This window comes from Urocitellus parryii, chromosome 11 (genome assembly GCF_045843805.1).
Source record: "Urocitellus parryii isolate mUroPar1 chromosome 11, mUroPar1.hap1, whole genome shotgun sequence".
Taxonomy (NCBI): Eukaryota; Metazoa; Chordata; class Mammalia; order Rodentia; family Sciuridae; genus Urocitellus; species Urocitellus parryii.
In genome coordinates, this window is record NC_135541.1 from 11,830,336 (window position 1) to 11,853,064 (window position 22,729).

The following is a 22,729-nucleotide window of genomic DNA, read 5'->3' on the forward strand; positions in this document are numbered from 1 at the left end:
GCTGAATGTTTTCTCTAATATGCAGATGCTAATTCACAATAAGGGGGTGGGGATAGAAGTACTTTGGATTACGCAGATGGGAGTACAGGAGGAGGAGGGGGTATGGGGGTGGAAAGGATAGCAGAATGAAGTAAACATTATTAAACTAAGTACATATATGACTACATGACCAATTCTACATTATGTATGACCAGAAGAATTTTTGTATGATGTGTCAAAATGCATTTTACTGTCATGTGTAACTAATTATAATAATAATAATAATAAAAAGGGGATGGGGACCTAGCTCAGTAGTAGAGCACCCTGGATTCAATCCCTAGTATTGCCCCCCGCAAACTTATTAAAAATCGAATTATCTTTTGTGTATGTGGGGTGCTAGGCACATGCTCTGCCACTGGGCCACATTCCCAGCCCCAAGCATAGTTTTCTTATCCTCACACTGAAAAGTCAGGAGCTCCAGAATGGGAGGGGAGAAGCAGCAAGCTCCCTCCAGAAGCCCTCCAGGCTGCTGTGCTTCTGCCAGTCCTGACTTGTCTGAGCCAAGCACTGCTCCCCATGGGCCTTCTCTTTCCCCTTTACACAAAGCTTCCTGCTGCACTACATGGGCCCAGGTGAAGTCCTCTCTCGGGACAGACATGGAAGGCTCCTGAAGGTGTCAAGGTGTTAGAATGGAATTTCCCTTTGAATGGACGCAGAGTCTTAACCCACTTAGATTCTTCCAGCAGTGTCTGATGCTGACACTGAGAGCAGCTGGTGTGAGGGACAGGCGGGGCCTTTAGTCCAGGCTCCAAGCTCACCTTAGACACAGGCTGGGAGGGAAACGTGGGGCCTGGTTGCTAGTGATACCCAAAGAAAAGAGATGAGAGAAATGGACAAGAGGCATTTCTCAAATTTATTGCTTATGAAGAACTCCCTGGAGAATTTTGTTAAAATGCCAGATCCTGAGGTGATAGGTGTAGGTGAGGCCCATGATTTCTACACTTCTTTTAAAGACATCGATGGACCTTGATTTTATTCATTTGTTTATATGTGGTGCTGAGAATTGAACCCAGTGCCTCATACATGCCAGACAAGCGCTCTGCCACTGAGCCCCAGCCCAGATTCCTGCATTTCTAACAAGCTGTTCAATGACACTGATGCTGGTCCTCAGACTGGGCTGAACAGCGAGATGCAGAGACCCTGAGCTGCTGAAGAGTGACTCAGAGCTGAGGTGACCTGACTTGGTGGCCAGTTTTGGCCACAGGGATGCCGAGTGGAGCAGTGTACCCCCCCTTAGAGCACAACATGTGCCTGGCGCACAGGGTGAGGTGACCCTGGTAAGTGAGAAGAAACCATGGCTGAGCCTTATCCTACTAGCAAGGAGCCAGCTGGGAAAGGACAGGAGTGTGCGGTGCATGTAGCTCTGAGCGCTGATCTGCAAACGGACGTGGATTTACAGCTGGTCAAATCCGCCCAACCTAAGTGAGAACTGCTTGCCTGTCCCGCAGAAGGTCAGCTCTGAGGCTGGCCACCGTGGACACAGGCAAGAGGTTGCCAACAGGAACTCTACCTGTCTGGTGAGGCTGCCTCCGAGATTCATGGTGCCCGAGCCGGATTTGTTGGTTTGCAGCCACAGCATCACCGTGGAGGTCAACTTGTAATGGGCAGTGCGGCCACTGGACTTCTCCTGGGGGAATGAGACAGAGATCAGAACTGGGGTGCAAACCAAGCTGAGGAGGGCCTCAAGTGGCCCCTGAATTCAGGGTCACCCTAATGTGCCACTTTCTGAGTCACCGCTGCAGCACTACCTTCCTTAAAAATCCCAAATGGTGGGCTCGGGATGTGGCTCAAGTGGTAGCGCGCTCGCCTGGCATGCATGAGGCACTGGGTTCGATCCTCAGCACCACATAAAAGAAAATAAAGATATTGTGTCCACCTAAAATATATTTTAAAAAATCCCAAATGGCTTTTGAAGGGCAGGACCTACAGTCTCACACAGTAGGTCCTTTCAGGATCTTTATCTTCAATGACCACTGCAATCTTGACTAAACGCCATCCGGGCACTGTTATGGATCACAGCAGGTCCCTCAGGGGAACACCTGCTGGACAACAGGGCTGTACTGCTGTGCTGAGGCCTTGGCTGCCAGCTGCTGGGGAGGCTGTACCTGCACTTCTACCACATGGATGGAGTCCCAGCAGCCCTTGATCTTCTTGGATCCATCTCCAGCCTTCTTTATGAGGATCACTCCAGCAAAGCCGTGATCTAGATCCCAGAGGTAGACAGATGAGACACCGCCTTCAAAATACCTGCAAGAGACAGCCGTGTGCCCATGAGAGGCCAGGTTGAGTTACAGATCATCAGCCTGAGTCCTGGGCTGTCACCTGGCAAGGACGCACTTAGACAACTGTCTGGGATTAAGGACCCTCCCTGTAATGCTTCCAGGGCCCATCCTTGGATGTATCTTGATCATCCTTTAGTTAGAAGAGGGTGCTGCATCCTTAATGGGGTAACAGAAGGAGCAAGGGATTAGGAGTCATAATCCCTTGATTTTGAGCTCTGTGTCTTTGTTAATCTTACTAAGTGTGTCTGGGCTTCAGATTCTGCCCAGATAAAGGGTTCATCACAGTGAGTGACACAGCAGACCATCAATGGAAGCCACTGCTGCTGGAATAGTCATTACTGCAGATGACTCCGTCTGATGTTCGATGGGAAGGCTCTCTGAGAAGGGAAATGGGGGAACACAGCCAGCCCTGCCTCCCCAGCCAGGCAGGCCAAGGCTCCTATTGGTGGTAGTGGTGGTGTTTTTTTTTTTTTTTTAATGACTGCTAGGAATTGAACCCAGGGCCTTGGCACGTGCCAGGCAAGTGCTCTAGCACTGAGTCAAACCCCAGGCTCTCCTGTCAGTTCTTTAAAACAACTTGCTACAAAACCCCAACCAGAATCGAAGGCTAAATTCAGGACAAGAGCTTCCTCCTCAGCTCCAAGTCAATATGGGAAGTCCCTGATCATGATCAAAGGGAAGAGGGAAAGAAAAGGCCGGGAGGACAGCTAAGGAGCCGGGATCCCAAGCCCTAGGGCCCACATCCACTGCTGTGGCTGAGGAGCTCCCTGAGGAGAGATCTGGAGGGCGGAACCAGCTGCATGGACTGCAAGCTCTGCAGGCAACAGCTCTGTCCTGAGAGGTCAGAATCACGGGTCTTTTTACCAGAAAGCCCAGGGCCTGTGGGACCACAGAAGCCCTGAGAGAACAGTAGAGCAGGCATCTCGGGGAGCAGGCCAGCAGGGGTGGCGCCACCACGGGACCTCAGGCCTGGCAGCCCACAGGCTGGCCGCAGGTGTACAGCAGGCACAAGACACAGCCCAAAGCTGTGGGGTGCTCAGCAAGCAACGACCTGCTGAGGGCGACTGGGGAGCAGCTATGTGAACTTGGACCATGGGGAAAACATCTACTTACATCTACTTACAGGGAAGAAATCAAAACAATAAAGGAAAGTAGATAACCGACAAATAATCACTGTTGTTTCTGACGTTAAAATAAAAGTACCCAAAACGAACACGCATCTGTGAATTACATCCCGACACAGCTGTTCTACAATAAAGAAACGCACGTGGCAAGTGCCAGTGTGCAGAGCGCAGGGGTGGAGGTGTGCAGAGCTCTAGCCCTCCGTAGCTACAGCTTCCACATCCTTGGACTCAACCAATTTTAGATTGAAAATATTCAAAAAGAGAAAAATCACATCTGTACTGAGATGTATGGACTTTTACATGAGGGACACGAGCATCTGAGCACTCCGTAGGTGGGGAGAGGGTGTCCTGGAACCAAACCACTGCAGACACCAAGGGCCCATTACACTGTTTTGCAATTTTACCTAAGTGTAAAACTATTTCTAACTACAATGTTTCTTCTACAGGTCAGCACGTAATAGATGCAGATCAGACCAAGGGAGCAGCCGCTCTACCCAGGAGGGAACCTCCTGCACATGCTCACACCACTGGGCGCCTCGCTGACCTGTGAGTGCCCCCCCAGCCTCCTGCCCAGGGGGCCAACCTGCCCCTCCCTTCTGGAGTCCCTCAGGACAGAGGCCAGCCTTCTTTTGCAGGACCACATCCTGTCACCACTTCTTCATCCCACTTCCTGCATGGGGTCAAGCGGTCATATTCTTGGCCTGCCTCCCAGTGGCATGGATGGAAGAGAGCAGGCCTGTCCCCTCAGTGAGCACCCACTAGGTGTACCTCGAGGTGCCAGACACAGAGCTCAGTGCTGGCTGCACCGCGGAGGAGGCCTCAGACAGTGTGGGCTGGGAGAAGTACAGCATGCAGGGACAAAGCCTGGGACACCAGCCCACACTGGGCGCAGAGGGACCCTGCTCTGGAACACAAATGCCCTTGTTCCTAATCTCTCTCCAACTCCCCTTCCCCGGTGGGTGAATCAAGCAGAGAAGTGCTGTGGCTCAGGACTGAGGTCCCCTCTCCCTCTGTGGAGCCATCCTCCTCGGGACCAGCTCTGCAACGGGCACACACGAGGCCACTCTGGAATGCTCCTGGGTCATGTGGAGATCGCTCGGTCACCTCTAGATGGGAGCTCTTCTGGACAAGAAGTTTTGCAGTGCTCCGGCAGCGTGCGCTAGGATCCTTCTGGCTTGTTCCCCTGCGTTCTGGTGACTCGCTTGGGTCAGAAGTTAACAACTCAAGAGGCTGGAGGAGGGGAGCCTTCTGGGAACCTTCCTGTTGGTGACAAGTGGCCTGGTTCTAACAGTTTCCCCACCAGGTCTGCTTTCGGGGAGGGCCGCTCCTCGGTGTGCTGGGGACTGGGGAGCAGCAGGGTCGGGCTGCCCTTGAAGGGAACCAGGAGGAACCCTGGTGGCTTGATAGCCCTCTTCACATCATCTGGTGACCAGTTAAAAAGCACCAGGTGGCTAAGGTTGTCCCCTCCGCCCATCCCTTAGTGTTCTGCTTTCTTCCAGAAAAAAATGAAACAGCAGCATTAATATTTGATAAGGTGGAACCGGCTACTTCCACTCCAACGCCCCAGCCTGTGGCCCGGCTCCCACGCTGGGCAGCTTCTCTCTGGCAACCTCCGCTTCCCTTTGGGCCGCAGAGACCAGGTCTCCTTTCCAAATGCCAGAGATGAAGGAGGTGACACGCAAGCTCAACTGTGACCGCCTGTGGGTTACTATCCATCCCCCAAAATACTTTTTACAAGCACATTATAAAAGATGGAAATTTAAAAATTAACCCGCAATACCGTAAATCAACATGCCCATAAACCTGGTTTTTCCACAGTCCCTTCCAGTCATTGCCCATGGCCTAATCTTTCCGTGACATCTGCACGGCAACGGCACCATGTCAAGCTCGGCCTTCTTCACCTGGCACCTCATCACTAGCGCTTTCCCACAGAGTTGCGTGAGCAACAGCTGGGACAGTATCCACGGCAGGATCCTCGTTACAGCATGACTTTTAATACAGAACGGATGGCAGTGGAGGTGGAGGCGACGCTGCTGGCTGCTGCCTTTGAAGGCGCTCCCTCCCTGAGTGCATCGGGCGCGCTCTGTGGGGGTGGCAGGCGTGCTAGGACCTAGCCCGCTCAGCTATGGCCAGAACATCTCAACAATTCAGGAATGGACCTGTGCATGCACCAAAAGGGACCTGCAGGGACTCCAGCGGCCACAAGTCTCAACATGATGTTCTAAGACAAAGCAGTGACAGAGGGATCAGAAAGGGCCACACCAGCCTCTCTGGCGAGCGCTGTCAAGACGGTTCCTTGCGTGGCGGGGTGGGGTGTCTGCAGGGCACAGACGTCCCCCGTTACACAGTTTATGGTTCTACTCTGCGCGTGAAGCATTAATTAAAGAGGGACCTCAACAAGGTTTTGAAGATTTATTCTTACCTACTGTACTTTGATCACAAGGACATGAAACAAGGAAAAAAATATTTTTTATGTGGTTCACATTTATGAGTTTCTACATAAAGGCTTTTGTGGGTATTTTAAGAATGTGCTAAAATGTTGTCTGAAACCACATGAAGCCATCTGAGGAGTCGCTCGCCAGAACTAACAGCACACACATGGAGGCACTTTTCTGGCCTTTGTGTCTTTAATGAGTCAAACAGCATTAATACCGTTTAAATGCTAACATGCTATTTCCACAAGGTGGCTCTGCCACTCCCAGCGACCTGCTCTGGGGCTTTTCAAGGAGGGATCCGATGTGGCCGGGCACGGAGCAGGCCGTGTGGCTCTGCCCCGGGTAGTTCTGGATCCCCAGCTCCCCACAGCCCCGGGCAGACTACCCAGCTCAGCAGAGCAGGCCTGCGGGGAGAGCCCAGAGTTCCAACAGTGGGGTCTCTGCTCAAGTGGGTGGCATGAAGACGTCTGCTTGACGTGGAGGCCCAAGATGAAAGTGGGGCTGCTCTCGGCCTCCCTTCCTGGTGGCACGTCAGGGAGCTCAGGGCTGGAGTCCAGGGCGAGGGACGACCTCAAAGGCCTTGCCGTGAGCAGGACGAGCAGCACAATCTCACAAGACCTCGGAAAAGTCACCTTGGACTGGAGCAGACTGTGGGGGGCCTCAGACAGTTCCAGGAAAACCCCAAGTGGTGAAGGACAGAGCAAACCGGGCACAACTGGAAGTGGAAGGCAGAGCCACCCGCTGCTGCTGTCCACAGAAAGTGAACTCCACCAACCGAGTGTCATTAGAGAGTCACCAGAGTCCTGGTGACTCCCAAGACCTCCCCAGCAAGGATGGACATCGGCTAAGGCAATGGACTGGCAGAGGATTCAAGAGCTGGGATGAAGGAGACCGGCCACTTGGAGTTGCAGCTCTAAGTCCCACCACTTGAAAATACTGCGACGATGATTACAACTAGGTTTCACAAACCCCCAAAGAGCAGGTCACCAGGGGGCTCCTCTGTCCCGATGGGCTGGGGGCACAAGGCAAGACTTGCTAGGCACTGGGCTGGGTCACTCCACCACCCCCAGATCCCTGGCCCTGGAACAGCTAAGAGCCTGACGTGTCAATAAGAACAACAGAGGACTGGGTCATTTCCCCCTAAAAATCGCTCTTCCAGTTGATTAATGCCACAGTCGAATGTTATAGAGAGTCCATGCCCATAACTCTTTCCGCACAGGACTTGTGGGGAATGGAGGGAAAAGCAAAACAATACCTCACACTTAAATTACCTACTTCATAAAAGCAAGAAGAAAATATTTTGGCCCCAAAAGCGTTATGGAGTGCTCGCAGCCGAGGAGCGTGGAGACCTTGGATGGAACTCGTTTGGGGAACCTGAGCTGTATCAGGGATCAGCCAATCCGCAGACCTGGCTGACACCAGGCTGCAAATGTGATGGATGGATGGGCCTGGAGTGGGCCTGGAAGCTGGCCTCCACTCCTCCCTAAGCTGCCTCCTTGGGGTACTTACAGGCTGGATTCCAGGTTCGCATAAAAAGGCTCCTGACAGGTAGTAAGTGCAATGCTAGAGCCGCCACAAGACAACCAAAGGGACAGACGTGCTGGGAAGGACGTTAGAGCACTGGCCTAGAACCCAACCCCACAGTTCTGGGGTTCACCCAGACGCAGCCTTTCAGCTGTTACCTGGCTGGGCCACCATCACAGGCTGGGCTCAGGCCAGGAGGCTCTGTAGACCTGGACCGCCAGCCTGACATCTAGGCCGCCTGCAGAGGCCCACAGACCTAGACAAGGGGGGGACATGGGAGGTAAGTTCTGCAGATGCTGGACAGGGGTGTCCTCTGGGGTCAGCTTTATGAAACACAGCAAGAGGTAAGTACAAGGGCTGGTTCGTGTTTTCTCATCTATAAAATCAAGGAGCTGGTCAGAGGGTCCCACCAAGCTCTGTGACTGCACCAGGGGCCCTATGAGCAGACCCTGAGTGCCACACAGGTTCTAAACATCTTAATCAAGCCTCGGTCAGAGCTCTGCTCACTCACCTCCAGCAATGGGGAGTTCGTCACATTGCTAAGGCAAACATTTGTTCTGAACAGCTCAAATAGTTCTCTCTGGGCTTGAATGACAACTTCTACTTTCTGTCTTCTAGAGCCACACAAAACTACTTGACGCCCTTTCCTCAAAGGTTTCTTCAGATATCTAAAGATGGCTTATAAAACCCCAAGAGTTTTCTTTTCTACTACTTTTGTCACCCCTCGTGAGCCACAACAGTGAGTGCCTACTCTGGTTTCTCCCTCCTCAGCACCTCCAGGGAGACAGAAGGCAAGGACCACCCTCAAACCCGAAGCTCGCACACCAGCACCCGGCTGGCGGGGGTGCTGCTGCTCCTCGGTCGCGGCCCAGCCAACATTCCTGCAGCCACAGCCGGCATACACCGAGCCTGGAACACTTCCCCACGTGTCGCCAGGGACTTGTCTCCCATCCCAACTTAAGGACTTGGTGGATTGGACCCCAGATCACTCTCCACGCAGGTCCACTCCACATCATTCTCACAGACCTGGCTCCACCGTTTCTACTTGTCTTCTGGGACTCCATATCTGCTGTCACCCTAGCCGGGCCACCTTCCTCGCAGTCTGTGGGGCTTAGGAACAGAGGTGCAGGGAGGAGTCAAGACAAAGAAGAATACAGCCGCGTTCAGGCAGCATGGATCAGTCCTCCGCACTTCCTTCAAGTTGACAGGATTCAGGGGCTGCCAGGCTGCCTCAGGGAGACACCAGGGAACAGAGGAGGAGCCTGAAATGCCAGCCAAGAGTCCAGACTAAAACTGTCAGTAAAATCCACACGAGTGGAACCCTCTGTCATCTGGTGCCAAGCTCACAGTCCCACTCTCAAGAGGTCTAAAGCTGGGAGATCCCATGAGATTGCCCCATTTTCTATCCATGTCCTTGGGTCATGGATGTGGTCTCTTCTGAGATCTCCCTAAACAAACAGCAGGAGCAAGACCTGTGATAAGTGGTCATGGAGGACTTTTCACTGTGGACACGGTGAGGACGGGGTCACACAGGCACAACTCCCAGGCTTGAGGACCAATTTCATAGCAGAGGGGGAGAACAATACCCAGAGACAGTGCCACCCACTGCGGGCTGAGGTTCTGGCTCAGACAGTACCTTCTGGTGCCTTCCCAGCCTCCAGCTACAGCAGCAGTTGCTTCTTCTGATCATCTTAAACACCCTTACAACTTGCTCGGAGAGGCATCTGAGGCCTGGCCACCGACTACCAGCAGCGTCCAGAGCTGCAGAAGGCCACGAGGACGAACGGCTGGACAGAGGGCCCTCTTCCTCTGCTGGTTGTGCAGGCGCCGGAGCAAGGGCTGCACCCAGGAAACGAGCTCCCTGAGGCAGGAGGGAGGTGACCAAGAAGTGCTGGCCTTGGTGCCCATCTGTTTTCATCAGGTTCATTCCTTCCGGGCCGGGTGGGGGACACCGACAGCCTTGACATGTTCTGAACTGCCAGGAAGTGTCCATCAGAAACCCAAGGAGCTTCGTGCGGTGGGCAGGGTCCCCATCCCCACAGCGGGAGGCCAGGCGGGCTCCACACAGAGCCAGAGCAACACGGGGCTGCCCTGTCCACACCTGAGGGTGAAACCTGATCACCCTTGTGTTGTGTTGAGGCCAGCTGTTTTCACCAGGAAACGTGCCCCCGAGGCTGCCCATGTACACGGGACAGGCATTGTGCAGAATTCCTCCAGCGCACACAGGTGCAACAATCCCTTGAGCAAACATACCGACCGGCTCAGGCATGTGCGACTTTAATGCCAGTTGCACTTAGAAGCACACATCTGGACCACGGCTCTCGCTCTTTACAGCCTCTTTATGAGGTTTTTTTTTTACTTAAAGGAAAAAAAAAATGAAGGCCTCTTTGGAAACAATGGCAGGGCTGGAGGGGCCGTCGCTCTGCTCTGGTCTCTGGTTCTGTGCTTTGCCTGAGCATCCACACCCAGACCACCACGAGCGCCCTGTCCGTGGACAACACGTGGAAAGGCTCTGGCCCCGTTTAGCCATCCATGAGCAAGTCCACAGGTAAGATTTCTGGGGCTTCAAAGCCATCACTATCATCCAAAGCTGCCACTTTTGAGGATCTACATTGGACCAGGAGCCATGTACACTTTACTTCAGAGTTAAGACAACTGGAGGCCAGAGATAGAAGGGAACCTGCCCAAGTCAGAATGCCGAGGAGCCGGCGGCTGGGACAGGACGTCCGGTGTGGCTGGCCAAGGCTATGGACCAGCCCCACACTTGAGCTGCCTTGTGAGACATGCCAGCAGTGGAGGGCACATCACAGCAACAGGACAGCTTCGGCCCGCAAGTTAAATGTGCACACACAGCTGCTGCACGCCCATGGCCTTGAGGAGGAGGAAGAGGGGTCTGCTGGGTGGCCAGGAAGCCAGGCACACCACTGACCCCCACTGGAAATTCTGGACAGGAGAGCCTCCACCTCAAAAAGCCTCTGCAAGATCTTGATACTTCCACCGAGTGGCCTTCCATCACAGGAGTCTGGGAGGCAGCCTAGCTAGGGGACTGCAGAGGCTCTGGCAGGACTAGGACCTGATCATAGGAGGGCACTGGTCCCTGCTTCCGGGAAGAATTTTTGTCACAGCACATAAAACTGCAGAAACCCAAATGCGACTGTGTGCCATATGATCACAGGAACCCAGGAATCCTGGAGAAATCCGAGTCCTGATGTGGGGGACCATGTTTACAAGAGAACTTGTTTTCCTCACTCCTGTTTTCCATTTAACTTTCTTTCAGCAGATGAAAAGCAGACAGTGCAGCCAAGGCAGCCTCAGGATGCCAGCTGCAGAGGCTACAGTGGGTGCTGTCACTAGTCCCCAGAGAGGGCAACACGCGGCTTCTCCTGCCTAGATTCCCTCTAGCTCTGGGAACTGCAGCAGCTGCTAACTTTCTAAGCTGAGGCTCACTGGAGAGCGGGAGGCAGGCTCCCTCCACTTCTCCAGGCCGGGAGCTTCTCTGGGTGGTCTCCGTGCTCAGCTGACACTAAGTGCAGCGAGTCTGGGGTCCCGCTGCTTCCAGGACTTTTGTGCAGGCCCACAGCAGGCAGGGAGTGCTGAGGCCTCTGCATGGCTGGAGATCAACAGCACGTGACAAACCACCACCAATCAGACAGCCCACAAGCTGAAAGCCAGAGATGACCCTACGGGCTCCACCTGCTGTCCTTCGGGCACAAAGGGACAGCATGTGGTGCCTGTCATGAGACCGCTCTGGAGATCTTCAGATCCACAAGAAGGTCCCATCTCTGGGCTAGGAAAGGACACATGCCAATGTGAGGGTGCCATGCCCAGTGGACCCTCCAGCTCTAGAACTTTCCCGCATATTCTCCTTTGGCTGGAGTGACTGCTCCTGGCTCCCCCCACCCAGGTGGGGCTTTGCCTCCCAAGATGGAAGGTCCCTGGAGGCGGAAAGCCTCAGGCCTCAAACCTCAGCTCTTCACCCACCAGTCTTTCCTGCCCTGGCTTCTCGGCTCTGGACGTCAGCACCAAACCTGAGAGGCCTCAGAATGACACCCAGGTCTGTAGGTCTCCCACCACCCAAGCCCCGCTGTGGCCTTACTTGTTAGACTACAACCACCTAGAACCATCCCCGTGGGCTCTCCATTGCCCAGAGCACTGCCCTGGCCACTCCCGCCAGGTCTGTGGCTGTGTGGCCTCAAGAGCGCTTGAGGTTTGAGGATGCATAAGGAAGCACAAGACCAGCACGGTGCTGTCCTCAGGGCCAAGAAACTGGAGTGAAGGACACAAAGCCAAATCCACTGAGGGACAGCACACCCAGGCAGGAGCCAGAGAACCCAGGCACCAGCTTGCACACTCCTCAGGAACGTGTGACACCGTGGCTATGCAGCGGAGGCTGCGTGGAGGGCGGGTGCCTAGGACTCTGCGTATTTATTTACGCATGCATTAAACCCTGAGACTCCTGGAAGGCAGACGAGTTCAGACCGACCCCCGTCTGGGAGCCACTTTCATCAAGCAGGCAGGCCTTGCCCGCAGGCTCTGGAAGGAGCGTCCCAGGCCTGCTTAGCCCGCTGTCACCTGTGTGGGCCACCTGCACGGCCCCCAGAGTTGCCCTCAGCCGCCTCCCCCAGGCCCTGACTGCTCCTCCTACCGCAGCCCTCTGCTCGCCTCGCCGGACGGCACAGCGTTGTTCACTGGCTCTTTTTCTCCGTGCGCCTCTTCAGCTCTGCTGAGAAGCCTTGGGAGGGCAGGGCCAGGTCGATGCCACCGAGGCTGCACCTGCAGCGTGAGGCCCCGTCCCTGCGAGAGTCTAAGGAAAGGTGGCTCCCCTCATCCACACATGGCGGTCTGCAGGCATCTCACTATGCCCCAGGGTGGACCCAGCAAGAATCAGAACTCCACTTTCTGGACAGCTTTACTCGAGGTCTAGTGGCTGGTGGCCAAGCATGGCCTTCCAGCACGGCCAGCGACACGAGTGGCCCACCTCACCAAGTCTGCTGCCCAAACAGCCCCACACCCACCACTGTAAGCAGAGAGAGGGGGACATCTCTACGCATAGCTGCTGCGGAATCATGATGCTGCTACCCTGGCAGCCCGAGGGTGCCACCTGACTGCGAGGGGTTGCAGTGGCAGATACCTCACAACAGCCCTCCAGCCTCACAGGAGAGGCAAGAAGCAGCTCAGAGAGGGTGACCAAAGTCACTCAGCAGAACAGCCTAAAGTCCAAATCTCTTTTAAAGCCAAGGTCCTGCCTGTTCTGTGGTCCAGTCTCAGATCATGGTGAGGGTCTGGACCTCCTGCATGGGAGGCCCTCTGTGCGCCTCAGCTACTGCTTCTCACGCTTCTGCAGGTTTCCTCAGACCCCTTCCCCGAACACCCACTATTTGCAATTTTGCACAGTACTGAAACAGTGCTCATGTCACCCCTAGGTACCCAGGGGCTGGGAACATACAGTTTCAGGGACCCAGCGAGACCAAGACGACAAACTTCACATACTAATATGGGTGTCCCACCCCTCCTGGGCCAGGGTAGCTCAAATGTCATTTGAGCCTGAGAAGGCCCATTTACCAAGCACCTGGATGCTCCTGAGAGACCCCGGTTCTGGGACTGCCACAGGGATACCAGCTTTGTTTTACTCTATAAACTTCTTCCAGACAAGGAGGGTAGATTAGAAAAGCTAATTAAAGCTTTTGAAGTTTATCTCAAACCCAAAACAAGGAAGAACACCAAACGCCTCCCCGCCCTGCTCCTCCACCCCCAGACTCTGGCCTTCATTAAGTCTTGATTTCAATCAATTGCACACACACCCACTAAAATTAACTCAGAAGGCCAATAAATTACATCCACATGTTTCAAAGTATTATCTGCTCCAAGCCAAGGGTCGAGGATTGCAGGGCATGGGGCTGGCAAGGATGGCAGCTGTCATCTTTAGAAGAGAGTGGTGTCAGCCCCTTGGGTTAGAACATCTGATCCCAGGCAGAACCTGGCCATCAGAGGTCAGGCGAGATCCACTGAGCAAGCTGGAGCAACAGGGCTCCCTGCTTTCCCTGGAACTGGAAGCGTCCATGTGCTGAGCCTGGGGCTCGTAGCAGGCCCGTGGCTCACCTCTGGTTTCTCTGGCAGCTGTGAGCACATGGCTTGCATTGGAAGCTCCATTTCTAGGTCCTTCTCCCTCACTCAGGTCACAGCACGAGGTTCCACAACCAAGGGGCTACACCATGCTTGGACCTCACAAGCAAATTGTGATGTGACAGCCATCCTGGGGCTTGGGGGACACGGTGAGAACAGCAGAGATGCTGGGACCAGGGTGGAAGTAACGAAATTCAAGATGACTCAGAGTAGGTGATTCCGTTGTCCAAGCCTCAACCTCTAGCAAAATACACCCATCGTCTCCCAGCTTTGCAACAACCTGACCCTCTTACTGTAAAAACAGGACTGTCTGGGGAGTGCCGTCAACAGCTGCTTGACAGATGCCCTCACAGGGAAAGGACCATGTGCTCCTTCTGCCCGGGACTGACTGAGCTGGGGACCAGCGACGGCTGGGGGCACCAGGTGCACGGAGACCCAGAATTCCTGGGTTTTAAAGGAGCCATGCTGCATACCCGGCTCAGCTTCCTGGGCTCCCACTTGTCTCCTGTCCACTTGGGGAAGAGCCACACTCCCAGCTGCCAGCCTCAGCCCACAACTGAAAATGCTGTGCACAGGCTGAGAGGAGGATCCATAGGAATCCCCACAGGAATTACAAGCCAGAGGGCCTGAGAGCCAGCTGTCCCCAGCCCCAGCTCCGTCACTGACCATACCGATTCCACATGCCAGTTATTGGCTCCAATTCCCTGCAAAGTCAAAGCCTTGACAGACTCAGAGATCAAAGCTGGGGCCTGAAGCGAGGCCCTCGGGGAGACAGCAAGCAGCCCCTGTCTCTGAGGGGCGGCATGGGCTGAGGCTGCCTGGTGCACATCGTGGTCCCCCCCCATGTCTCCTGGGCTCACTGCCACCTCCTTCCACAGAGAACCTCAAGTAAGGACAACGTTAAAGGGCTTATGATAAGGGACAGGGAGGGAGGCCTGAAGCTCGACTCCACTGTGCACACAACATGCTGTTGGAGCACCCCCCCCATCTCCACAGACAGCAGGGTCAGGGCATCGGGGTCTCCTGTTGCTTGTCTGGGGGAGGAGGGGGGCACATGTGCATGCCAAGTCTCTGTGAGCAAGTCCAGTGTGGCCTTCTGGTTGAAAGGGAAGTGTAGTCCATGAACATGCAGCCCCTTCCGCTCAAGAAGGACTCTGAGTCCTGCAGTCTGGCTGCTCCCCATCATCTGATGGGTGGTCGAGGGGCCCAGCACAAGCCATGCGTGGTCTTAACTCTGTTAATCCACGAGATCCAGAGATCCCAAAGCACTGGGACTGTCCCAGGCGATGGGGCGCAGGCCACTTTTAGCTGGCCTGGGAACAGCAGCTTCGCTTGCTTAGCCCTCGTGACACGAGCAAGCACCGGGTCTGTCTTGCTCAGGCGGCGGCGGTGACTCTCAATCATGCCTTTTCTTTCTGGCAGGGTGAGTCTGCCTGATGATCTGGCATCTCCCACAGCTCCCCAGAGTAACCATGGCCAGCAGGCATGAGGCGGCATCGGATGAGCTGCCTCCTCCCTCAGAGGGATTTTTCCTTTGCCTGAGCCCATTTACCAATGTGAAAGGGTGACTGGGAATAAAGGCATAGGCCACTACACCTGGCCTGTGTGTCAGATCTTGATAAGTATCACTTTCCATCCCAAACTAGCTTCTGAAAGACATTTTTTTAGCCTGGCACTGTGCCACATCTGTAATCCCAGCAACTCAGGAGGCTGAGGCAGGAGGATAGTGAGTTCAAAGCAGTCTCAACAACACTGAGGCGCTTAGCAACTCAGTAAGACCCTGACTATAAATAAAATACAAAATAGGGCTGGGGAAGTGGCTCAGGGGTCAAGTGCCCCTGGGTTTAATCCCCAATACCCCCAAAAAATTAAAAGGAAAAAAGACGGGTGCAGCACCCCAACCCCTGACACAGGTTCAGCTGTTCCGATGTACCATTTCTCTTATTTTGATTCTCTTGCCTACATTTGAGACCAGAGTCAGTCAACTACAGACCCAGGGCCAAATCCCACCCTCCTCAGAGCTAGGGAGGTAATTTTTACATTTATTATGGGTTATAAAAAAATAAAATAAAAAAACCTCCACAAAAGAATGACCCTGGTGTCCTGCAAAGCCTGGAAGGCTCTGTCCAGCCTCCTGCGGGAGGAAGCATGCCGACTGCCATCCTCCAGGAAGGGACGGGGACTGAGCTAGTGCTGCGTGTTGTACGGTTTCATATTTTTGGTATAGAATTTACCATGTGAGAGGACAGCCAGTCTCCTCTGGAGCCTGATTAAGTGACCCATGTTCTGGTGGTGTGGTGGCAGTAGGAAAGATCAGACAGGAGCAGAAGGGAATCTAAACAGATCAGCAACCACACTTTCTCAAGGCAGGGGCCAAGGCCGGATCGACTCCAGGTTCAGCTGTCAGTCTGGAGTGGGGTGCCGCAGCTCCACTGCCTAAGACCTCGCCTCGTTCTGCCCAGTAGTCAAGCTGGCAGCGGGCCTCCCAGCTCCCTGAGCATGCGGTTGGTAAAAGGCAGGTCTCTGGAACTGGATCTAAGGATGAGTCCTGCCTCTGCCACTTGCCTTGGACAAGTACCTGAACAGTTCTGCCTCTTAGTTTCTTTATCTGAAATATGGGGACTAACACAGCTGTGACATTGTGAGGTCTTGAGTATGCAAAACATCTGGCTGTGTCTTGCACACAACAGGTATATCTCAATGGTGCTTGCTGTGGTTATGAACTGTGACACAGAGTGACACACAAGTCTGCAGAAGGTGGCATTCTGTGGTGAGTGATTAAGAGCTGACTCAATTAAAAAAATATGGTGCCCGCACCCTGCCATGGGTGGTCCTGACCTTCACTTAGGCAACAGACCCAGGGGAAATGGCTTGACCTGGCCACTTGTTAACCCTGAGAGTGAGGTGCAAGGGCAGGGGCACTCACAGGTCTCGGTACTGGTCAAAGGCATTGTTGGCCTCCACTTCTAGCTTTCTCAGCCGAGCAGATGGCATGGCCCCATCTTCCAAAGGAGGATCGTACTTGTTACTCCATGGTGACCTGGAGGGAAGAAAGGAGGGGCGGTCACTGATGAGTCCAGGGAGAAGTTGCCGTTGAGCAACTTGCCTAAGTCCCAGCTGCCTGAAATTTCAGAGGCAAAGCCATTACCTATAGCAAAGATGTCTCCAGGCCCTGGCATCCAAGAGGGCTCTCTGGAAGTGTGCAGAGCAAAGGCCCAGAGGGGAGCCCCCCGCAACTGCGTAACAGCAGCATGTTACTTGGTCTGAACCTCATCCCTCACATACCAGGGCTGCTTCACAGGGATGCTGCGAGGGACTCTCAGAGTCAAACCTGGGTGGCAGCCTGGCCTACAGGAAGTGCTCAGCTGTCAGCTTTACCCTTCTCACTAAGTTTCCTTTTTGTTCATCAACGGACGCCCCCTCCTCCCTGACCTGCTGGCGGCTCTAGATAAACTGCTCCCAAGACCTTCTTACACAGTAAGTAGTAAGAAGAGAGCCATCAGGTGGCAGCAGGCAAGAGAGCCAGATCCAACAGGGAAATGCTGCAGACGTTAGGAAACCTGGGTGCAGGTGCTGCCTGGTGGCAGAGGCAGTTTCCCAGCACCCAGCCTACGCACACAGGAAGACTGGACGAAATGAGAGCCAGCCTCTCTCTTCCCAGTCCAAAGACTTACAGCACTTCTTAGAATGTATTTTGCCCCATCAGGAAAGCATTTAGTCAGACAGAGACCTGGGAGGGCTTAAGGAAAAGGTCCACTTCTTAGTTCCTGCAGGTGGCATTCACAGGGTTGGGCGTTGAGAGGAATGGAATTAGAAAGGCGAAAGAATGAGGAGGAGGAGGAAGAGGAGACAGGAGGGAGCTGGGGAGAAGCCTCTCAGCTCCTGAGCACGAATGCCATGATGTTCCTGCCACCAGGAACCATGCTGTCCACCTGCCGATGTGGGAAGGGTCTGATGCCTGAAGGAAAGGTGTTATCACCTCTGAGCCCCAGTTAAAAGGAATTCTATGTACAAGTCTTTCTTCCTGGTAACTGAGGCTCTGCCAGGAAGCTATGTCAGCAAATCTTGCTGAAAACAGAAATAGACTAAGCATCCTCAGGCAGAGTCGCTGCCTTCTCAGAGGCTGCACCATAAGAGAAGGGTCTCCAGGCAGCAGCTGCTGGCCACCCAGAGCAGGAGCCTTAGGGCTGCTGATCCCACCCTGCTCACAGAGCTGGTGGAGACTCTGCACAATGGGAAACTCCTTGGCTGCCCCAGGACCAGCCCTACGACCAGCACGAGCTAACGGTCACACTGGATGTGCACATATGAGCCGGGGCCCAGGTGGCCTGGACAGGGACGGCGCCTCTCCCTTCCTGAGCTTGGGTGGATATGCTGGCTCCTGTCCTGGAACTTGCTGGTTCATCCTTGGAAAACTGCCACCACATGGAGCCCACTGTGAGGATGGGAACGTTCTATATCGGCCTTGGCCGACAAGACAGCCAGGAGCCACACAAGGCTTCCAAGTACTGGAAACGCGGCTGGTGATACCAGGGGGCTGCATCTCCATCTGAATGAGCTTAAATCTAGTAGCTGACTTTTGGGCTCCAGCTCTGAGGGGGAGACCTCTCCTGTTCTGTTCTCCACTGGTTTCTCAGCACCTAGAACATGCCTGGCCTCTACCCCATGCTCGTTAAAAAGCATTAATAGAAGAATTGCACTTTCTTCCCCTGAAAAGCAGATGGGACCACTCCCTCCACCCAGATGTGGACTGTCACTGTCACTGAGGCCCTTGCCCTGCCTGGCCCGCAAGAGTCTCTGAGAAAGAGGGCAGGGGATGTCTGCGCCAGCACCCACCACTGCATTAGCTTCAGGGAATGCTGCCAGATCCCTGTAGCAGGGCCCTGCAGACAGTCCCCCAGCCAACAGAGACAGCGGCTATCTGTTCTGCTCAGGGACACGCACGCATCTAAAAACAAAACAAAACTGGGCATGGCTGTGCATGCCCATGGCTGAAGCCCAGGATGGGACCAGCCAGGGAACTGCTGTGAGGCCTCTCTCAAAGCCTCTTATCAGATCTCAGAGACAAAGGTGCAGGTGAAGCTGTCAGTGGCGCCACTGTTCACCTGTAAACGAGGCCTGGTCCCCCCAGGAGGCACAGCAGGCGAGAGAATGAGTGGGAGCCTGAACTCCCACTTCCGCCTGCTCCTCTGAGACTCTCCTCATGACTGGGTGTTCCCACAGTTAAAGGGCTGTCATCGTCCCTGGGCCTGAAGATCTGCCCACTATGGCAACGTGAGGAGACACGAGAGCCTATCCTCTTGCAGACCGGGGGCCTGCAATTTTCAAGAGGTCTGTAGCTCACAGTCCTTACGGCTCACAGACGACAGCATTTCAAGCCGTCAGTCCTGGAGCCAGGGTAATTGTAGCTGGGGGAAAAAATCATAACATTACCCAGAATATGCTTAGTGGAAGGGGCACTCAGAACACATTTAAGAGCTTAAATGGAGGCCATTTGAGAAAAGACAGATGGACAGAAACGCTTAGATTTCAAAAGCCAGGCCTTTCATTCCCCCCGAGAAGGCTTTTTGTTTCAGCTAACAGGTTTCAAACAGCGCTCCTGGCAGCAGCCACACCATAAGGATCTTATTTAAGCGAACGATCAAACAGGATGGAAATGTGTGGAGGAAACAGAAGACCTTGAAGTTTCAAACTGAGAAGGGGAGAGAGGAAAGACAGCCTCTGCCCGATACCCACACTTCTCTGGGAAGGCTCAGCTCCCTAGAGCCCACTGGTGCCTCATGGGGGGCACCCTGGAGGGGCTGCTGGGCTGGAGCCTAGCTGGGAGCGGACACCACCCCATGCTTCACGGGTTCCCATGCTACCTTACGCAGGACTCCGCGGTGGAAAGAAACATAACCATCAAACGACTCGGCTCAAGGACCACTTCTCCCAGGAAGTCCCTGAGCCCGGTGCCAGGGCTCAGGAGATGCCTTTCAGACCACCCACCACGGTCACTGGACGTCTCTCTCCAAGGGCTGTTCCTCCCTTCTCCTTGAAGGCTTCCGAGGACTGCCCCTGAACACTGTGCTGTGAACTTACCTGCCAAGGGCTACGTCACCAGCTCTATGCAGGACGTCTACAGTTTTCTCTCCAGCCCCAAACCCTCTCGGGAAACTCAACCGTGTATTTGTGCCCATCTGGCATCTCCACTTCGATCCAAGGGCACATCAAGCATGAAGTGTCCCCAGACCTGTTCTTGCCTGAGCTGTCTTTCTTTCTAACAACAGTGGCCCCATTTTCCAACTGCCCAGGCCCAATGCCTGGCACCACCCTTCACATTCACCCTCTCCACCCTCCGCCCACCTTATGGCACCCATCTCAGTCTCATCCTATTCCCCATCAGGAGCCTGAAATAGGCCAACTGACACTCTAACTCTCTTCCACTGATGATAAGAAGGAAATACGTATAAATTAAACCTTTTAAATATATGATGAGCTCTACGCTGATCCACAGTTTGTGTGCTATTTCTTTTTATTTCCCTGAGAAGCCTTGGCCTGCCTTCCAGGTCTTGCGTGCCTGCCCCGCCACGCCTCTGATCTCATCTCCCACCCTCACTGCCTCCGGGTCCTCTGCCGGCCCCACCCAGGGCCTTAATGCCAGCAGAGCTCTTCGGCTGACCTGTGTGTGACTGAATTCTTTCCTTACAGGTGAGCCTTCCCTCTGCAGCCGTCTTGTCCTCCCTCTTGTCCTCTGCTTTCTTTGGCAGCAATTTCAGAGTCTGTATTACTTGTGCGTGTGCTGTCTGGCTTCCTCACTAGGATCCAGACGCCACAGGAGAGAGACTCAGAGCAGTGCTTGGTGCACAGGACATGCTCAGAGAAAGATGCCACTGCTCGTTCTGCTGCACACACGAGTACTAAACTATTACTGTGTTATAGATGAGAAAACAGCCCAGAGACAACAACTGATTTTGTCAAAGTCCTGGTGCCCTGGGGAACAGTGCTGGCCTGGAGCCCACACAGGCCGACTGCAAGTCATTCTTCCTGCTTCTACTTACACCCCTGGCACCCCCTCCAGCAACAGCACTAGGCTGAAGTCCCAGGACTGAGGCCAGGTGGTCTCTACTAAAACTGCAGCACACTGTGTCCTCCACCGTTCTCGAAGCATGGAGATACGGGACTGCGTTAGGGATTCCTACTCTTAGGAATAACTTCCACATCCCCTTAAAAATCCAGATCAGCCAAGCATGGTGGTGCATGGTGCACACCTGCAATCCTGGCAACCAGAAGGCTGAGGCAGGAGAATCACAAATTCAAGGCCAGCCTGGACAACTTAGCCCCTTTCTCAAAATAAAAACTAAAAAAGGCGGGGATGTGGCTCAGTGATGGAGTGCTTTTGAGGCCCTGGTTTCAATCCCCAGCACTGAAAAAACCAAAAAGAAGGCTAGAGCTCATCGCTTCCTTCAACAAGTCCTCCTGGAGCTGACAAATTCTCCTGGAGATGACCATGGCTTTCTCTGTGCCACCTCTAATCTCTGGACAGGCTACAGGGTCACCAGGGGCTGCCTGTGTCTCCCAGGACAGGGGCTAATGTCACCTTGGCTATTTAGAGCCCAGAGCTTGGTGGTGGGAAGAGGAGGGAGAGGTGCGTATCTGACAGAGCTGGATCCCTTAAACACAGACCCCAAGTTCAGGGCACCCATCACCTGCACTCCGCCCCTCTCCCATCAGACTGTGAGGCGATCACAGAGGCACTCTGCACACACCTGCTTGTTGAGAGGATGAAGAGCCAGACGGAGCCAGGGAGGGAGAAGGAAGAGAGGAAAGAAGAGGACAGAAAGACAGACAGAGAGAGGGGTGGCTGGGCCCCAGGCAGCCCGGTGGAGTCCAGGGTTCTGAGCTGCGGCAGCAGTGGCAATGGCGGCCCTGTGGCACTCCTGGGTGTGAGCTCACCTATAGGAGTCCCCATCTCTGTTGTAGTCACACAATAGGTAATCCTTTCCCACCACCTTGTCTCTGGCAATTTTCAGTGGCTGGTCAACAGAAGACAGGAGATCTTCACATAGGCTGGGGACCTGGCAGAAAGAAAGGAACAGACAGCAACAGTGATTAAAATCATACTTTGAATTCAGGTTGGAGAGCGATAACCATAGCCATCTTGTGGTCAGTACGTTTAACATCTGGCCCTTGGTGCCCTGCCAAAATTACAGGCCTGTTTTTTTTTTTTTTTCTTTTCCACATGTGCCTGAAACCAACTGTGTCCCTCTATAAAGAAACCTGCTCTTGAATTACAGTGCAGCGTGATTTCCAACACAGTCCTCCTTCTACAAGCCCTGTGCAGCTTCACCGGGGTGGTCTAGGAAGTGCAGCGTGTGGCTGCGTGGTATTGGTCTCTGGTGGGCAAAGCACAAGCTCAAGTCCTGAGAAGAAGGTAAATATCTCAAATACACAGGAATCCAAAGAACGCGGAGAGGAGCAGCCCCTGCTGCTGGAGCACTCCCCCGGGCCGTGCTGGGTGGGGTTTCCAACACTTTCCAGGCGCCTGGCCAAGCACCACCGGCGGGCTCCTGCAGTCAGCCCGAGCTGGGGGAAGGTGGCTTCGCAGTGGCCTCCTACGGCGGAGTTGCAGCTGGCTCATCTGAGGACAACCCCATGGAACCTCAGGGCACGTGCTGCCGATTCTGACCAGGGCCTTGCTGGTGCGGAGGCCGCTGGCTGTCCCTCCAACCCAATCATCCATTTCCACCCAAATTTTCTGGGGGTGGGGGTTGGGGGGGGCAGCACTTTCAGAGCCAGCTTCCTTCAGGCTCGTTTCAGAGGTGGGCTTGTGGGGGTTCACCGTGTCACTTAGCACGCAGTGGTAAGGATGACCGTGACCCTGCACCCAGGACCCTTCCCAGTGAAAAAGTGGAACCCTGGAGCACAGGCGAGCAGCAGAGCCGCCGACAGCAGGGGGTTCCCGTGCTCCTCCTGAAGGCCTTGCCCCCTGAAGACAGGCCACGACTACTGCCACCTGAGACAGCTGGCCTCGGCCTCCAGCCACACTGGGGTACATTAAAATCCAGAGTGCAAAGCACTACCTGGCAAAACTGGAGGCCAGGAGCCTGCCCTGAGGTTCACAGGGATTCCAGCCTTGGAGACATGGGGTGACTTTCAAGGTCAAGTCTGGTGACAACATCCCCCTACTGCCACTTCCAGGTGCCAGGCGTGTCACACACCA

At 54.3% G+C, this 22,729-nt stretch overlaps 1 protein-coding gene across 2 annotated transcripts in view; it reads right to left on the reverse strand.

Annotated features, from left to right (window-relative positions):
- Positions 1 to 22,729, reverse strand: part of Capzb (capping actin protein of muscle Z-line subunit beta) — a 116,476-nt gene that overhangs the window by 16,326 nt on the left and 77,421 nt on the right. For both annotated transcript variants that reach the window (XM_026400801.2, XM_026400800.2), the window contains exons 3-6: positions 21,463 to 21,584; positions 16,454 to 16,567; positions 2,145 to 2,286; positions 1,550 to 1,666 (exon numbers count right to left, since the gene is read on the reverse strand). In XM_026400801.2, coding sequence (XP_026256586.1) covers positions 1,550 to 1,666; positions 2,145 to 2,286; positions 16,454 to 16,567; positions 21,463 to 21,584 — 495 coding nt within the window. The remainder of the gene's footprint in view (positions 1 to 1,549; positions 1,667 to 2,144; positions 2,287 to 16,453; positions 16,568 to 21,462; positions 21,585 to 22,729) is intronic.